At 49.8% G+C, this 11,074-nt stretch overlaps 1 protein-coding gene across 1 annotated transcript; it reads right to left on the bottom strand.

The window, feature by feature from the left end:
* Positions 1-1,550: 1,550 nt before the first annotated feature.
* LOC119556149 (polyhomeotic-proximal chromatin protein-like) lies at positions 1,551-7,217 on the bottom strand. The gene is made up of 5 exons (XM_037868046.1): positions 7,130-7,217; positions 5,443-7,049; positions 4,938-5,382; positions 3,035-4,878; positions 1,551-2,968 (listed from the first exon to the last, which is right to left on the bottom strand). Exons 1-5 carry the CDS (start codon positions 7,186-7,188, stop codon positions 2,190-2,192), a joined length of 4,734 nt encoding a protein of 1,577 aa, XP_037723974.1. The 5' UTR covers positions 7,189-7,217; the 3' UTR covers positions 1,551-2,189.
* Positions 7,218-11,074: the final 3,857 nt, after the last annotated feature.

The raw sequence follows: 11,074 nt of genomic DNA, 5'->3' as shown, positions 1-11,074 counted from the left end.
TTGCTTAAGTGACTTACTTTAGATAACGACATTCTCGGGTAGGATCTGAAAACCCCAAGAAACCTCGGACCTCAACCGATTTCCCCGAGCCCCCCAACCCGAATCCATCATCCATTCCCCTCCTTAAGTACGTCTATAAGCTAACCAATCAACCACATGATGCAACCTCACCTCGTGTTCATAATTCGATGAGACAGACGTTGTTCGATTTTTAGTGAAACCTCGGTGCGGTTTCGATGTTACAAGAATAAATACCAAATAGAGACGACGTTTTCTTTGTTCAAATGTTGCCAATTTCCATAAAACAAGTGTTATAGTACCATATACCGTATGGAGTATAAATGATAATATATATTTAGAGACGAATTACAGCGCAGTACTCTGTGTCTTTTCCATCAAATTCGATCAAAAACGAAAAAGCAAATATATATATCTATATACAAGAAGCGACTAAAATGTAGTTATCTTTGCAAATGAAATATTAATCGACCTACAAGCTAAGTTATATGTGTAGAATACTGCGAATATTGTTGAACGATGATGATTTAATTGGAACTATAGGTAACAATCCAGAACAAATGGTAAACAAACCCACGACGAAGCGCGATAAACGCAAAAAAACAACGTTTTCGTAGATATAGATCGTAAGATGAACAAATTAATGAAACGCAACAAATCGATCGCGCAAAATCAAGACATAAGTCAACACCAAATAAGTTATAGACAAACTAAGTCGTTGTAATGTTGAAGCAAATATAGAGAAACATATTTAAATCGATCTGCAAACGCTAAGCAAACGTAACAAACATACAAACTTAAACACAGCCATAAAATATTATTATGAAATTAAATTGAAACCTTAAGAGGCATAGCTGTTCGAAACATTATACCGATAATAGCGATATTGAAGATATATTCAACATTTTTATGTGTCTGCATATTTGAAAGAAATTGATATATTATTGAATAAACCATATTACGAATAATCTTTCAAAAAAGGCACTTGTTTTTACTACTTATGAATTTTCAGATGGTTCTTTAGAAAACGTAAAGAATATGTTTGATGAGATAACGAATGAAAAACAATGAACATTAATGGGCAAACCCCTTGTGTACCAATAAAACTCGATCGCGATTTTATATTCACGTTCATTAAACACTATACAGTGACAGATTTTATTTTGTTCAGCAATAGGAAAAAAAAATTGATTTGTAAAAAAAATATACAACCACGAAACTTTCGAAATAATTAGATATATCCTTATAATATATATTTATATGCTTGTGTGTGTGTCTAACCTAAGGTGAATTCAGTCCAACTTCCATAACTCAAACTTTCCTAACTTTATTTGTTCATAGTTTAGGGTTAAACGTTCTCTTCATTGAGAAATAAAATATAAGTAAAGATTTTTAACTTTCAAAAATTTTTCAAAAAAAAAAATAAAAAAGTCAGCTTTGTCCGAGTCCAAGTCGAGTAATGAAAGTTCAGCTGCATTTTCGGAACCTTACAATGCCGGCCAGAGTTCCTTCAAATGATACTCTGCATGCCCTTAATTAATCAATAAATTAAATGTTTACTTGTTGTATTCAATTCAGTTTCACTTAGGAATTACTTCAGGCTTAAGCTTTAATTCTAACTGTAAATATATTCCCAGCTTACCTCTAGTTTAAGTGATTTTTTCATGCTCTTCCCATAGGGTGTTGTGTGTAATGACTAACAACGTTTCAATAAATACGTTAGCCCTTAGGAGTAATGGTGAAGTTCTATACAGTTTGATGAATTGATGACTGGGATAACAGTCTATGCTTTATCATACATGTGGCGGCCTGTTACTTGAGCTACGCGAACACCCCTCTAGTTAAGTTTAGATTACGTACAATAGGTTCTACAGCGTGCTCCAAGCGAATCACATTCAGCTTAGGCGACGCCGGACCTGGTTGGACCCGGTCCAGAGCTATGGCTCCTCCTCCAGCCGAAGGTCGTGGCAGAGGCGCGTGGTCAGATCGAAGCACAGGTGACTGCCCCCGCTGCTATCCTCAGACTCCGGCGGAGTGCTGGCAGGAGCGGGAGTGGGTGTCGGAGTTGGTGCGGTTTGCCTGTCCGGCCCCGGACCCACCGGCGAATAAGGTGGCGGGGTAATGGAATACGAGGGCGAAGGCATCATCTCACCTGGCTCATCCCGCTGACACTATTGCGCTCCTCCGGCCGCCGCATCCTTTATATCGCCTGGCGGCGGAACCTCCTTCATGGACTCCACCTTGGCCACAATCTTGAGGGCTGGGCCCAGCTTCATGCCCATGGCGTGTACCAAATGGTTCTCCTTGAGCAGCAGCAGCGCCTGGCCGTCGATCTCCTGCTGGATGAAGTCATCCACGTAGTCCTGACACCCAGGCAGTTCCCTGATGAAGTTGCTCACCTCCTCCACACTCCAGCTGCTTATGGGCGGGCGATCCGATCCATTTACGTTGGAAGATGGTAGAGCTGCCGCAGGAGTGACTACTCCAGCTGGGGCCACTGGCAGTGGCATGGCTGGAAGTATTGCAACTGGCAACGGCAGTGCAAGGGGCAGCGAAAGTGGGGAAGATGCCGGAATAGCCGATAGTACTGGCATTGGGATCGATGGAACTTCCGTTGGAGCCGCCTGCATGGGCAGAGATTCGGACATTGCCTGCAAGGCTTCCGTCTGCATTTTTTCCTCGGCCATAGCTTCGTCCAGTTTGTCCACCAATGCCATGGCGTCCACTCCAACGATTCCGCCCATTCCCAGGCCGTTGGTCTCTCCTATTCCTCCAACTCCTCCGATGCCGTTCTTCGCCTGTCTGGCGCATCCTGGCGAGCAGTAGCGCTTTCGCTTGAGCTTTGCTTTGTGTTCCAGCTTGCCGCACTGCTCGCAAGCCACCATGTCCGAGGCTGGAGCTGACGCTATTCCACTTGGCTTCATGTCCTCCTGCATGGCTGCCTTTTTCTCTGCGAAAAGTGAAAGTGACATGGTGAAATTGGGATTATGTGACAGTGGCAGGGGGGTAGACTCACTTGGCGGCTCGTCGCTGACGTCCTTATCAGCATAGCGTTGCCTGGTGACGGGGAAGGGCTCGTTGGCCTCCTGTATGATGAAGCCGTCGATGACGTGGGTTAGGACATTCGGCTTTATCATCGCCTTGGGCAGATCCTTGGACCCATTGCTGTTGCTCGACGTGGTGGTTGTGGTAGTGCTCGTGCAACTTGTGGTTGAAGAGCTGCAGCTGGTGGTGGTTGTACTAGCGGTTGAGCCAGCAGTGGAGCCTGCCGTCGTTCTGGTCATTCCAATGCCATTGCTGATCGTTGTCGTCGTTGGCGTGGAAGTCGCGGACGTGGAACCGACGGATGCTGCCACCTTGGGTTCTTCCCTCCCACTGGCACTGGTGGGGGTGGAGCTGCTGCTCGTTGGCTGCACTGCATTGCTTTGTTTACTAGTGGGAGTGGTGGCGACTTTCGAGGGCGTGGAAGCTCGATCTGAAGCTTCTCCGTTGGGCAGAGCCTCGCTCGTGGAACTACTGGCCTCCACGGGTGCACTGACATTGGCGGGAGTGGAGGATTTGGGTGTGGTGCAGGTGTCATGTCCCGATACCGGCGTCATTGGCGAATCAATGGGCACCAGGGTGGCGGTGGGCCCTTTCGAGTGTGTCTCCTTGGTGGGCGTGGCCGGAAAGCTTCCTCCTCCGCTACTGACACTGCTGAGGGTGACCAGCTGACCCGGCGATGGAGTGACAGCGGTGCTAGTCACAGATACAGTCACGGGAGGAGCAGTAGACAGGTGGCCCACCGTGGCATTCATCATCGAGGTCATGGCCAGAATGGGATTTGTGGTGGGCGAGGGCGTGGTGGGCGTAAGTGAAGGATGTCCTTGCTGCTGCTGCTGCTGTTGAGAGGCCGCTGCAATGGTGGCGCTGATCAGCTGCTGCTGCTGCTGGATTTGAGCAGCTTGAGCCTGTGCCTGTGCCTGCTGCAGACTAGCCACCGTACTGCTGGAGACCAGGGGAGTGCTGCTCTGGTTGGTAATGGTGACCACACTGCTGGTGGGGAGGGAGGAGGAACTGCACGTGCCAGGCTTGGCCGTCTGGAAGATGGCGCCTGAGGCGGAGAGGGCTGCCTGCAAGGCACTGGAGGTGGCTATTCCGGCTGGAGTCGTCGTCGAAGAAACCGAGAAGGGCACGCTGCTCAGCTGCAGCTGTCCAGATTGCTGTTGTGGTTGCTGCTGCTGTTGGGCGGTCGCTCCGCCCGACTGCTGGACCACAATCTGCTGGATGATGTTCTGCTGCTGTTGCTGCTGCTGCTGCTCCCGCTGCTGTTGTTGTTGCTGCGCTTGGGCCTGCACCTGGGCCTGAACCTGTGCCTGCGCCTGCGCCTGTTGCTGCAGTTGTTGCTGGATCAGTTGGTTGTGCAGCTGCTGCTGCTGCTGTTGCTGGTGGGATGTGATGAACTGGTTGGGAGCCACCTGCAGGATCTGCTGAGTGGCATTGGCGAGTGCCTGCTGCTGCTGCTGCTGCGCCTGCGCCTGCGCTTGGGCCTGGGCAACTTGCTGCTGCTGATCCCTTTGTTGTTGCTGAGCCTGCGCCACCTGTTGCGCTACCGCTTGCTGGGCGTTCACCTGCTGCTGCTGAGAGACTTGCTGCTGCTGCTGCTGTTGTTGCTGTTGCTGTGCCTGAACTGCCGCCTGCTGCTGCTGCATCTGGATGGCGGCAATCTGCTGCTGGAACATTTGCTGCTGCAGGAATTGCTGCTTCTGAATCAGCTGGAACTGCTGCTGCTGTTTGTCCACTCCCGCCGTAGTGGCTGCATGAAGGGTCTGTCCATTCTGGAGGGTGATGGGAGTGCCCGTCGTGCTCATCACAACCATTCTGCAAGGATTTGGACATAGTTAGTTGCGTGGGATTGATGCTGAACGAGGTCTACTCACTTGTTGCCCGCCGCATTGACCACCTGCTGGAGATTCGTCGCCTGCTGCTGCTGCTGCACGGTGGTTAGGTGACCGACCACCTTGTTCTGGCCCGCGACCTGGCCGTTCTCCGTTTTCAAGGTGGGCAAAGCGGGTCGCACCGGCTGCTGCTTGTTGCGCATCTTGGCCTTCAGCAAACTCTGATTCTGCGCCGTCTGTGTGGACACGGAACTGGCCGGACGCACTTGAGTTCCATTGTGCGGCATGATCGGAGCTCCCGGCCGCTGCAGAGCAGCTGCTGTGAGTTGTTGCTGCTGCTGTTGTAGCTGGGCAGTGGCCACGGCCAGCTGCTGCTGCTGCGTCTGGTTGGTGGTGCTTCCCTGCTGCTGCTGCTGCTTGGGAGCGAGTGCATCGAGCTGGGTTCGTGCCTTGGTGGGAGTCTGGGTCACATTGCACTGGATGATTTCTGTGGGGAGATGGTTTGATTTAGTTCCGAGGGCAGTACGGTTGTAACATTTATTCTTACGGTTCTGCTGTGTCTGCAGGGTCTGTGTCGCGGGCTGCTGCTGGATGAACATGCCCTGCGTCCCGTCTGGCTGGTTCCGGAGGATGATCTGGTTGGAGCCGAAGGGCTGCAGCCCTGCCGCATTCGGCCAGAATCCCCAGGGGATCTGCATTTGCGCCTGGCCCGCGTTCAAGAGCTGGGCAGTCTGAACAGACTGGGCGCCCACTCCCACTGGCAACGTCGACTGCGAGACCTGGACACACTGCTGGGTGGTTTGGGTGGTCTGCTGCTGCTGTTGCTGGACCTGCTGCACTTGCTGGGCCTGGTTCGTCCCAGCGGATCCCGGGCCCGTCGCAGCCTGCACCGTGCTGCTAGTGGTGGTCACCTTCTGAACCACTTTCTGGGCCAGCTTGCCCTGCGCATCTACCCCCACTTTGGCCAGAGCAGCCAGCTGCTGCTGCTGCTGCTGTTGCTGTTGTTGTTGCTGCTGCTGCTGGGTGAGCTGCTGCTGCTGCTGGTTGAGCTGTTGCTGCTGCTGCTGGGTGAGTTGCTGCTGCTGCGCTGCGGCGGCCATCGACTGCAGCAGGTTCTGCTGTTGCTGCGGAGAGTGGGAGATGACATTCATCGGCGAGATTAGCAGCGTCTGGGGCGACTGGTTATGGTTCGTGGGAATGCAGGTGGCATAGTTGCCGCCGGCGAATCCCGCCTGGCCCGCGATCATTTGCTTGGCGTTCTGCGGCGTGGTGGTGAGCATCTGCGGACCGTTGCCCTGGAAGGGCTTGCCGGCGGTGATCACCTGGATGGGCTGCTGGCCGAGGCCACCTGGCTGCAATATATTGCCCGACAGGTACAGGAAGCTGGTCGAGGGCTGCATCAACTGCACTGTCCTACCCTGCGACCAATCACCGCCCACTCCGCCTGTTGCCGCCGCCAACTGCATCGGTGACATGGTGCTGATGGCAGTGGACTGCTGGGAATTGGCTGGACTAGGTGCTCCTCCTGCTGCTCCTGCATTTCCAGATGATCCTCCGCCTGCTCCTCCCCCTCCACTGGCATCCGAGAGCTGCTGCTGCAGTTGCATCTGTTGCTGAACATCCAGGATGTTGGCTGCATGCTTCAGCTCGGTTCCCCCGCCGCCAGCCGTGTGCGTGGGAAACTCCTGCTTCACCTGAATGGCATAGGGATTGCTCGCATAGAATTGCTGCAGCTGCTCGGGGGAAATCTGTAGCGGCACGGTGGTGGCGGCCGCCACCTGTTGGGCGGGACTCTGTGACTTCTCCAGCTTAGGGCCGCGTGTCTTCGTGTTGGGTGTACTCGGTGAGATGCTGGTAAGCGGCAACAGTGGATGGCGCCGCCTGATGGTTACTGGCGTTCCGGCTGCTCCGCGACCAACCGCCCTAGTGCTGGGCGATTGGGATGGACTCTTGGCCAAGTCCTCGTCGAAGCTGATGCCCGCCTTTTGGGCTAGTGTTTCCAGGCACCTCAGTGGTCGCTGGGGATCCTCACTTGTACTGGGGGTGCCTTTTACGAGTGCGTTAGTGTTGGTGCCTTCTGCCGCTGTGATGATGGGTGCAGGTGATGGTGGTGGAGTACGAGGTGTTGTTGTTGATTCACTTTCTGTGACCGCACTGCAGGAAAAAGAGAACGAAGAAACGGACACAGACGATCAGTAAACATCGCGTATAAACATAAACAAACACAGACGCACTTGGGGCGACTCCGAATGCGTGGGGCATGCTTCATATTTATATTTATGTTCATATTCATATGGTATTATCGCTTGACCAACAAAACGCATAACAACAGACTGTGGACTCCAAGTCACTCGTCAAAGAGCTCTCTTTTGCTCTCTCTTTCTCCCTATTTCTCTCTCTCCCAGCAGAGTGGGGATCGGATCTGTCAAAGGCAGGGGCGGATCCAAGGGATGGAAAATGGGTAGATTTCGTATCCACAATTAACAAAATATCCATATAAAGTCGATAATTTAATTTAATATATCAAGAGTGTGACTTCCAAATCGAGAGGTGCCCCCCAAAATTGTCCCCAGATCCGCCCCTGATCAGTGGGGAGAGCAGGAGAGAGAGATCAGCAATGCAATCCCATCGAACTCTCACTAGCGCTGCAAAGAGAAACGCGGAACGGGTCGTCAAGAGAGAGAGGGAAGCAGCAGGTGCGAAAGGGATGCACGATCATTGAGAAAGACAAAGACGGGATAGTGTAATAATGCACTGGCGGCCTAAAAACGGCAAAGAAAACAAAAACGAAAACAAAGTCGAGAAAAAAAGTGAGACGGAACGAGATATTGTTTTTGGTGATGGTGATTAGAATTATTATTCACACACTAGATAAATTCAGCTACAGTGGTTATCGGTTGAGTGAAACTGGTTATTTAACTTGTATTGAAATTATAAGTTATTAAAAATCTAGAAAATGTTTAAAGTATTTATTTATTTACACCCTTAAGTTTTTCAAGCAATTTTTTGAGTCACTCTTTGAGGCATTAACTGTAGCTTTCAACAAATTTGAAAATGGTCATAATAATATTATTGGTTGGAATAGATGTCAGTGACACCCCCGAATAAGATTGTTTTAGCACTAGGATAAAATAAATAAATACATAAAGTACATTCGGTCAAAAGTATCTCTATTTCCATGACCCACTAAAAGTGCACTGTTTTGCATGCTACATACATATGTACATATATATATATGCATGCATTACAGTACTTAAAGGAGGTCACTTGTCAGAGTTGCCTGTGCCCACAACTTCTATTTTTAGTAGCCTTGCTCTCGTGCTCTCTGCTGCCTATCCTGTCTATCCCCCTGCAACGCCTCGCCCTCCCCTCCCTCTTCTTCATCCTCCCCCGCAGAGGAGTTCAAGTTTGCGTCGGAGCAAGCGAGACGACCTTTATTTATGGTCTGCTCATTGCCCATGGCTGAAGCGCATAGAACACCATCACGATAGTGGCGGTATCCAAGGGGGCAGGTTCAAAGACCTGTGGTGCGAGCCCAAAATGCTGACAGTTCCCAGGTCCCAGTTGTCCAGGAGTAGCAAATGGTGCACCCCCCCCCGTAATGGTAACGATTCTAGGAAGAGTTGCAAAAACGTAACCCTCGGTACGTCTGTGTGTGCCAGTCGGGGGTGGTTTTATGAATTCCCATCGGCAGTGTGAGAGTGGATGGAACTAAATCCAAATTCAAATCGAACTAGACGCAGGCAGCATCTTGAACTTGCAATCAAAAGACTGGTTTCTCTCCACTGTGCGAGTGTCCCTGTAGGTGAGTGAGTGTGTGTGTGTGTGCGCTTGCGTGTGTGTGGCGGCAGACGGCTTACAACAATGCCAAAGCCATCATCATTTGATTTTCCCTTCAACCGAAAATTGAGTTGCAAGAGGCAGCGCGCGGCAGAAACAGAAACGGAGGAAAAGAGAGAAAGAGGAGGAGCAGGAGGGGAAAACGAAAACGATGAAGAGGAAGAGGGAGGATTGACAACAATGCGGGGCAAACAACAGGCAAAGAGCATGCGCCGACGACGGCGTCTCAGTCTCAAAAAGTATGTTTTCTCCTCCATTCAGTTTTTATCGTTTTCATTTTCCATTTCTTAGTTTACAGTCTATATGTATATGTATATTTAAGAGCACCTGTGCACGCGATCTTACATAAAAAGAGCGCAACGACGAAAACTCTAGACGCCGCACAGCATTAATTGTATATTTGCTTCTTCCTTTTCTTGTTGTTTTTTTTTTTTTGGTGTTTCTGGTTTCTTGCGTTGTTTTTATTCCAGGCGACGACACTCTCCACTATCCGATACACTTTCCAGCGCGCTTCTTACGTCGCCAGCGTCGCGACACCAGTAAACATTTCCGTTTCTTCTCATTTTCATTGAGTATTGCGGTATCGCGGTGTTGCATTCACTAATCACTCGATTCGCTAATCGTCAGCACAGATGTGCAGTTGTCGCCAAAAGCCAAAAAAATAAATAAATAAATACGACGGGGCAGTGGCAGAGTGTGTGCGTCGCGTCGACGCGAGAATTTTCTCCGTTTAACACATACACATGCACGACAACGAGACCAACACGAGCGCAGAGCAGAGCGCAAGAACCGTACGCCGCCAAGTTTACTTTCAAAATGAACCGCGCGCCTCGGCGACAACTCTGCTCTGGGAAACAAAATGAAGTGCGCATGTGTGTGACGGTGTGTCGGTGTGCGACTGCGGGAAGGGGCAGCTGGAACGAACCCGTTTTCGTTTCGTCTCTCGACGACTAATAACTTTTCTCTATACCGAAATGAGCGAGTGCGAGTGAAACGGCACTAGGGGCGGCCCGGGCGAGAGAGCGCGTGCGAGCGGGACACCCTCTGCTCGCTTGGGGTTGGAATGAAACGGCAGCAGTTCAGTTTGCAGGGCAAAACGAGTAAAAAACGCCGGAATCGAGGCTACAGCTGGCGGGCATGTGTGTGTGTCCAACCACCCCGACTGTGGGCCCCTTCCCCTGCCCCTGCTGAAAAAATATCCGCTACCGAATCCAGTTTTCTGTGTCTGTACACTCGAATGTCTACCGCCCGAGCCCGATGCCGATTGTTGCTATACTTCATCTTCTTTTTTTCGTTCCATCACATCGCAACCACCACTGCCTACCTACGTCTCCCTCTCCATCTCCTCTGCCACCTTCCCCTTCCACCCCTCCTCGCTTTCTGTTTCTGTTGCTGTTTCGCATCGGATCGGATCGGCTTTACTTTATTATTAGTTGTGCTTGTCGGAAACAGACGTTGGAAGAGGAAGAGGAGGGGTAGCGTATGCGCAGAGGCAGAGCGAAATGCTTTTTTCACTCACTCTGCCGCACAGTGTCATGCGATCCATTATTGTTGCACAGTGAAGCACTCTCCATTGCGCCTGTATTTAAAATACAGTAGAATTTTACCAAAAATTTAATATGTTTTCGATAAGTAATTATTTAGTTGACGTAGGTGATTACATAATTGTCTAATAATTACTAATTACTGAACAAAGCATAATACAAGTCCGAAATAAAGATTAGTTTTGTTATTTCTAATTATCGTTTATTATGATAAATATATTAAACTTAAATTATTTTAATGATCTTTATGCCAGAAAAAATAACACGATATATTGCACATAATTTATAGTATATCCATTTTAGTAATTTTTTTACACTACATACCCACCACTCTTGTCCCACTGTGCCTGTCTTTGGCATTTCATTTTTCATTTTGTGCTGCCTATGTGTGTGCGTAGTTGTATGGGTGCGTTGCTTTGGGCTCTTGTCGGTCTTCTTGTTTCCCTTTCCACCTCGCCTCCTCCAACAACAACGTTGCTGAGCTCCACAAATGCTCATCATTCCGATCGCTTTTGTTGTTCGACAGAATTTCGTTTCGTTTCATTTCTTTTGCTTCTGCTGCCGCCATATTATTTTATGCTCGTTAAGTGCTTTGTGCTCCCGCTCTCTTTGCTTTTTTATTCTCCTGTAGTGTGTGTCTGTGTGTGGTTGTGGGTTCAGCTTGGTATTCGGTTTTTTTTCGTTTTTTTCGCCGAGCTTTTTTCTTATTAGTTGCCCGCCTCCTACTTCGCCGCGATTTCCCTCTTTCGCCTCTTCCTCGCACGCTCAACTGTACAAGAAGTCGAGCATGCGCTC

The sequence above is a fragment of the Drosophila subpulchrella genome, chromosome X (assembly GCF_014743375.2).
Source record: "Drosophila subpulchrella strain 33 F10 #4 breed RU33 chromosome X, RU_Dsub_v1.1 Primary Assembly, whole genome shotgun sequence".
NCBI classification, from domain to species: domain Eukaryota; kingdom Metazoa; phylum Arthropoda; class Insecta; order Diptera; family Drosophilidae; genus Drosophila; species Drosophila subpulchrella.
The sequence above is the reverse complement of the archived record's forward strand: the minus strand, read 5'-3'. Positions and strand labels throughout refer to the sequence as shown.

Excerpts from the sequence above, each read along its gene's own strand:
- LOC119556149 (XM_037868046.1), bottom strand. The coding sequence starts at position 7,188 with ATGAATATGAACATAAATATAAATATGAAGCATGCCCCACGCATTCGG. Across the intron at positions 7,050-7,129 it reads CGCATTCGGAGTCGCCCCAA|TGCGGTCACAGAAAGTGAAT; the intron begins GTGCGTCTGTGT and ends TTTTTCCTGCAG. Across the intron at positions 2,969-3,034 it reads CGTCAGCGACGAGCCGCCAA|AGAAAAAGGCAGCCATGCAG; the intron begins GTGAGTCTACCC and ends CACTTTTCGCAG.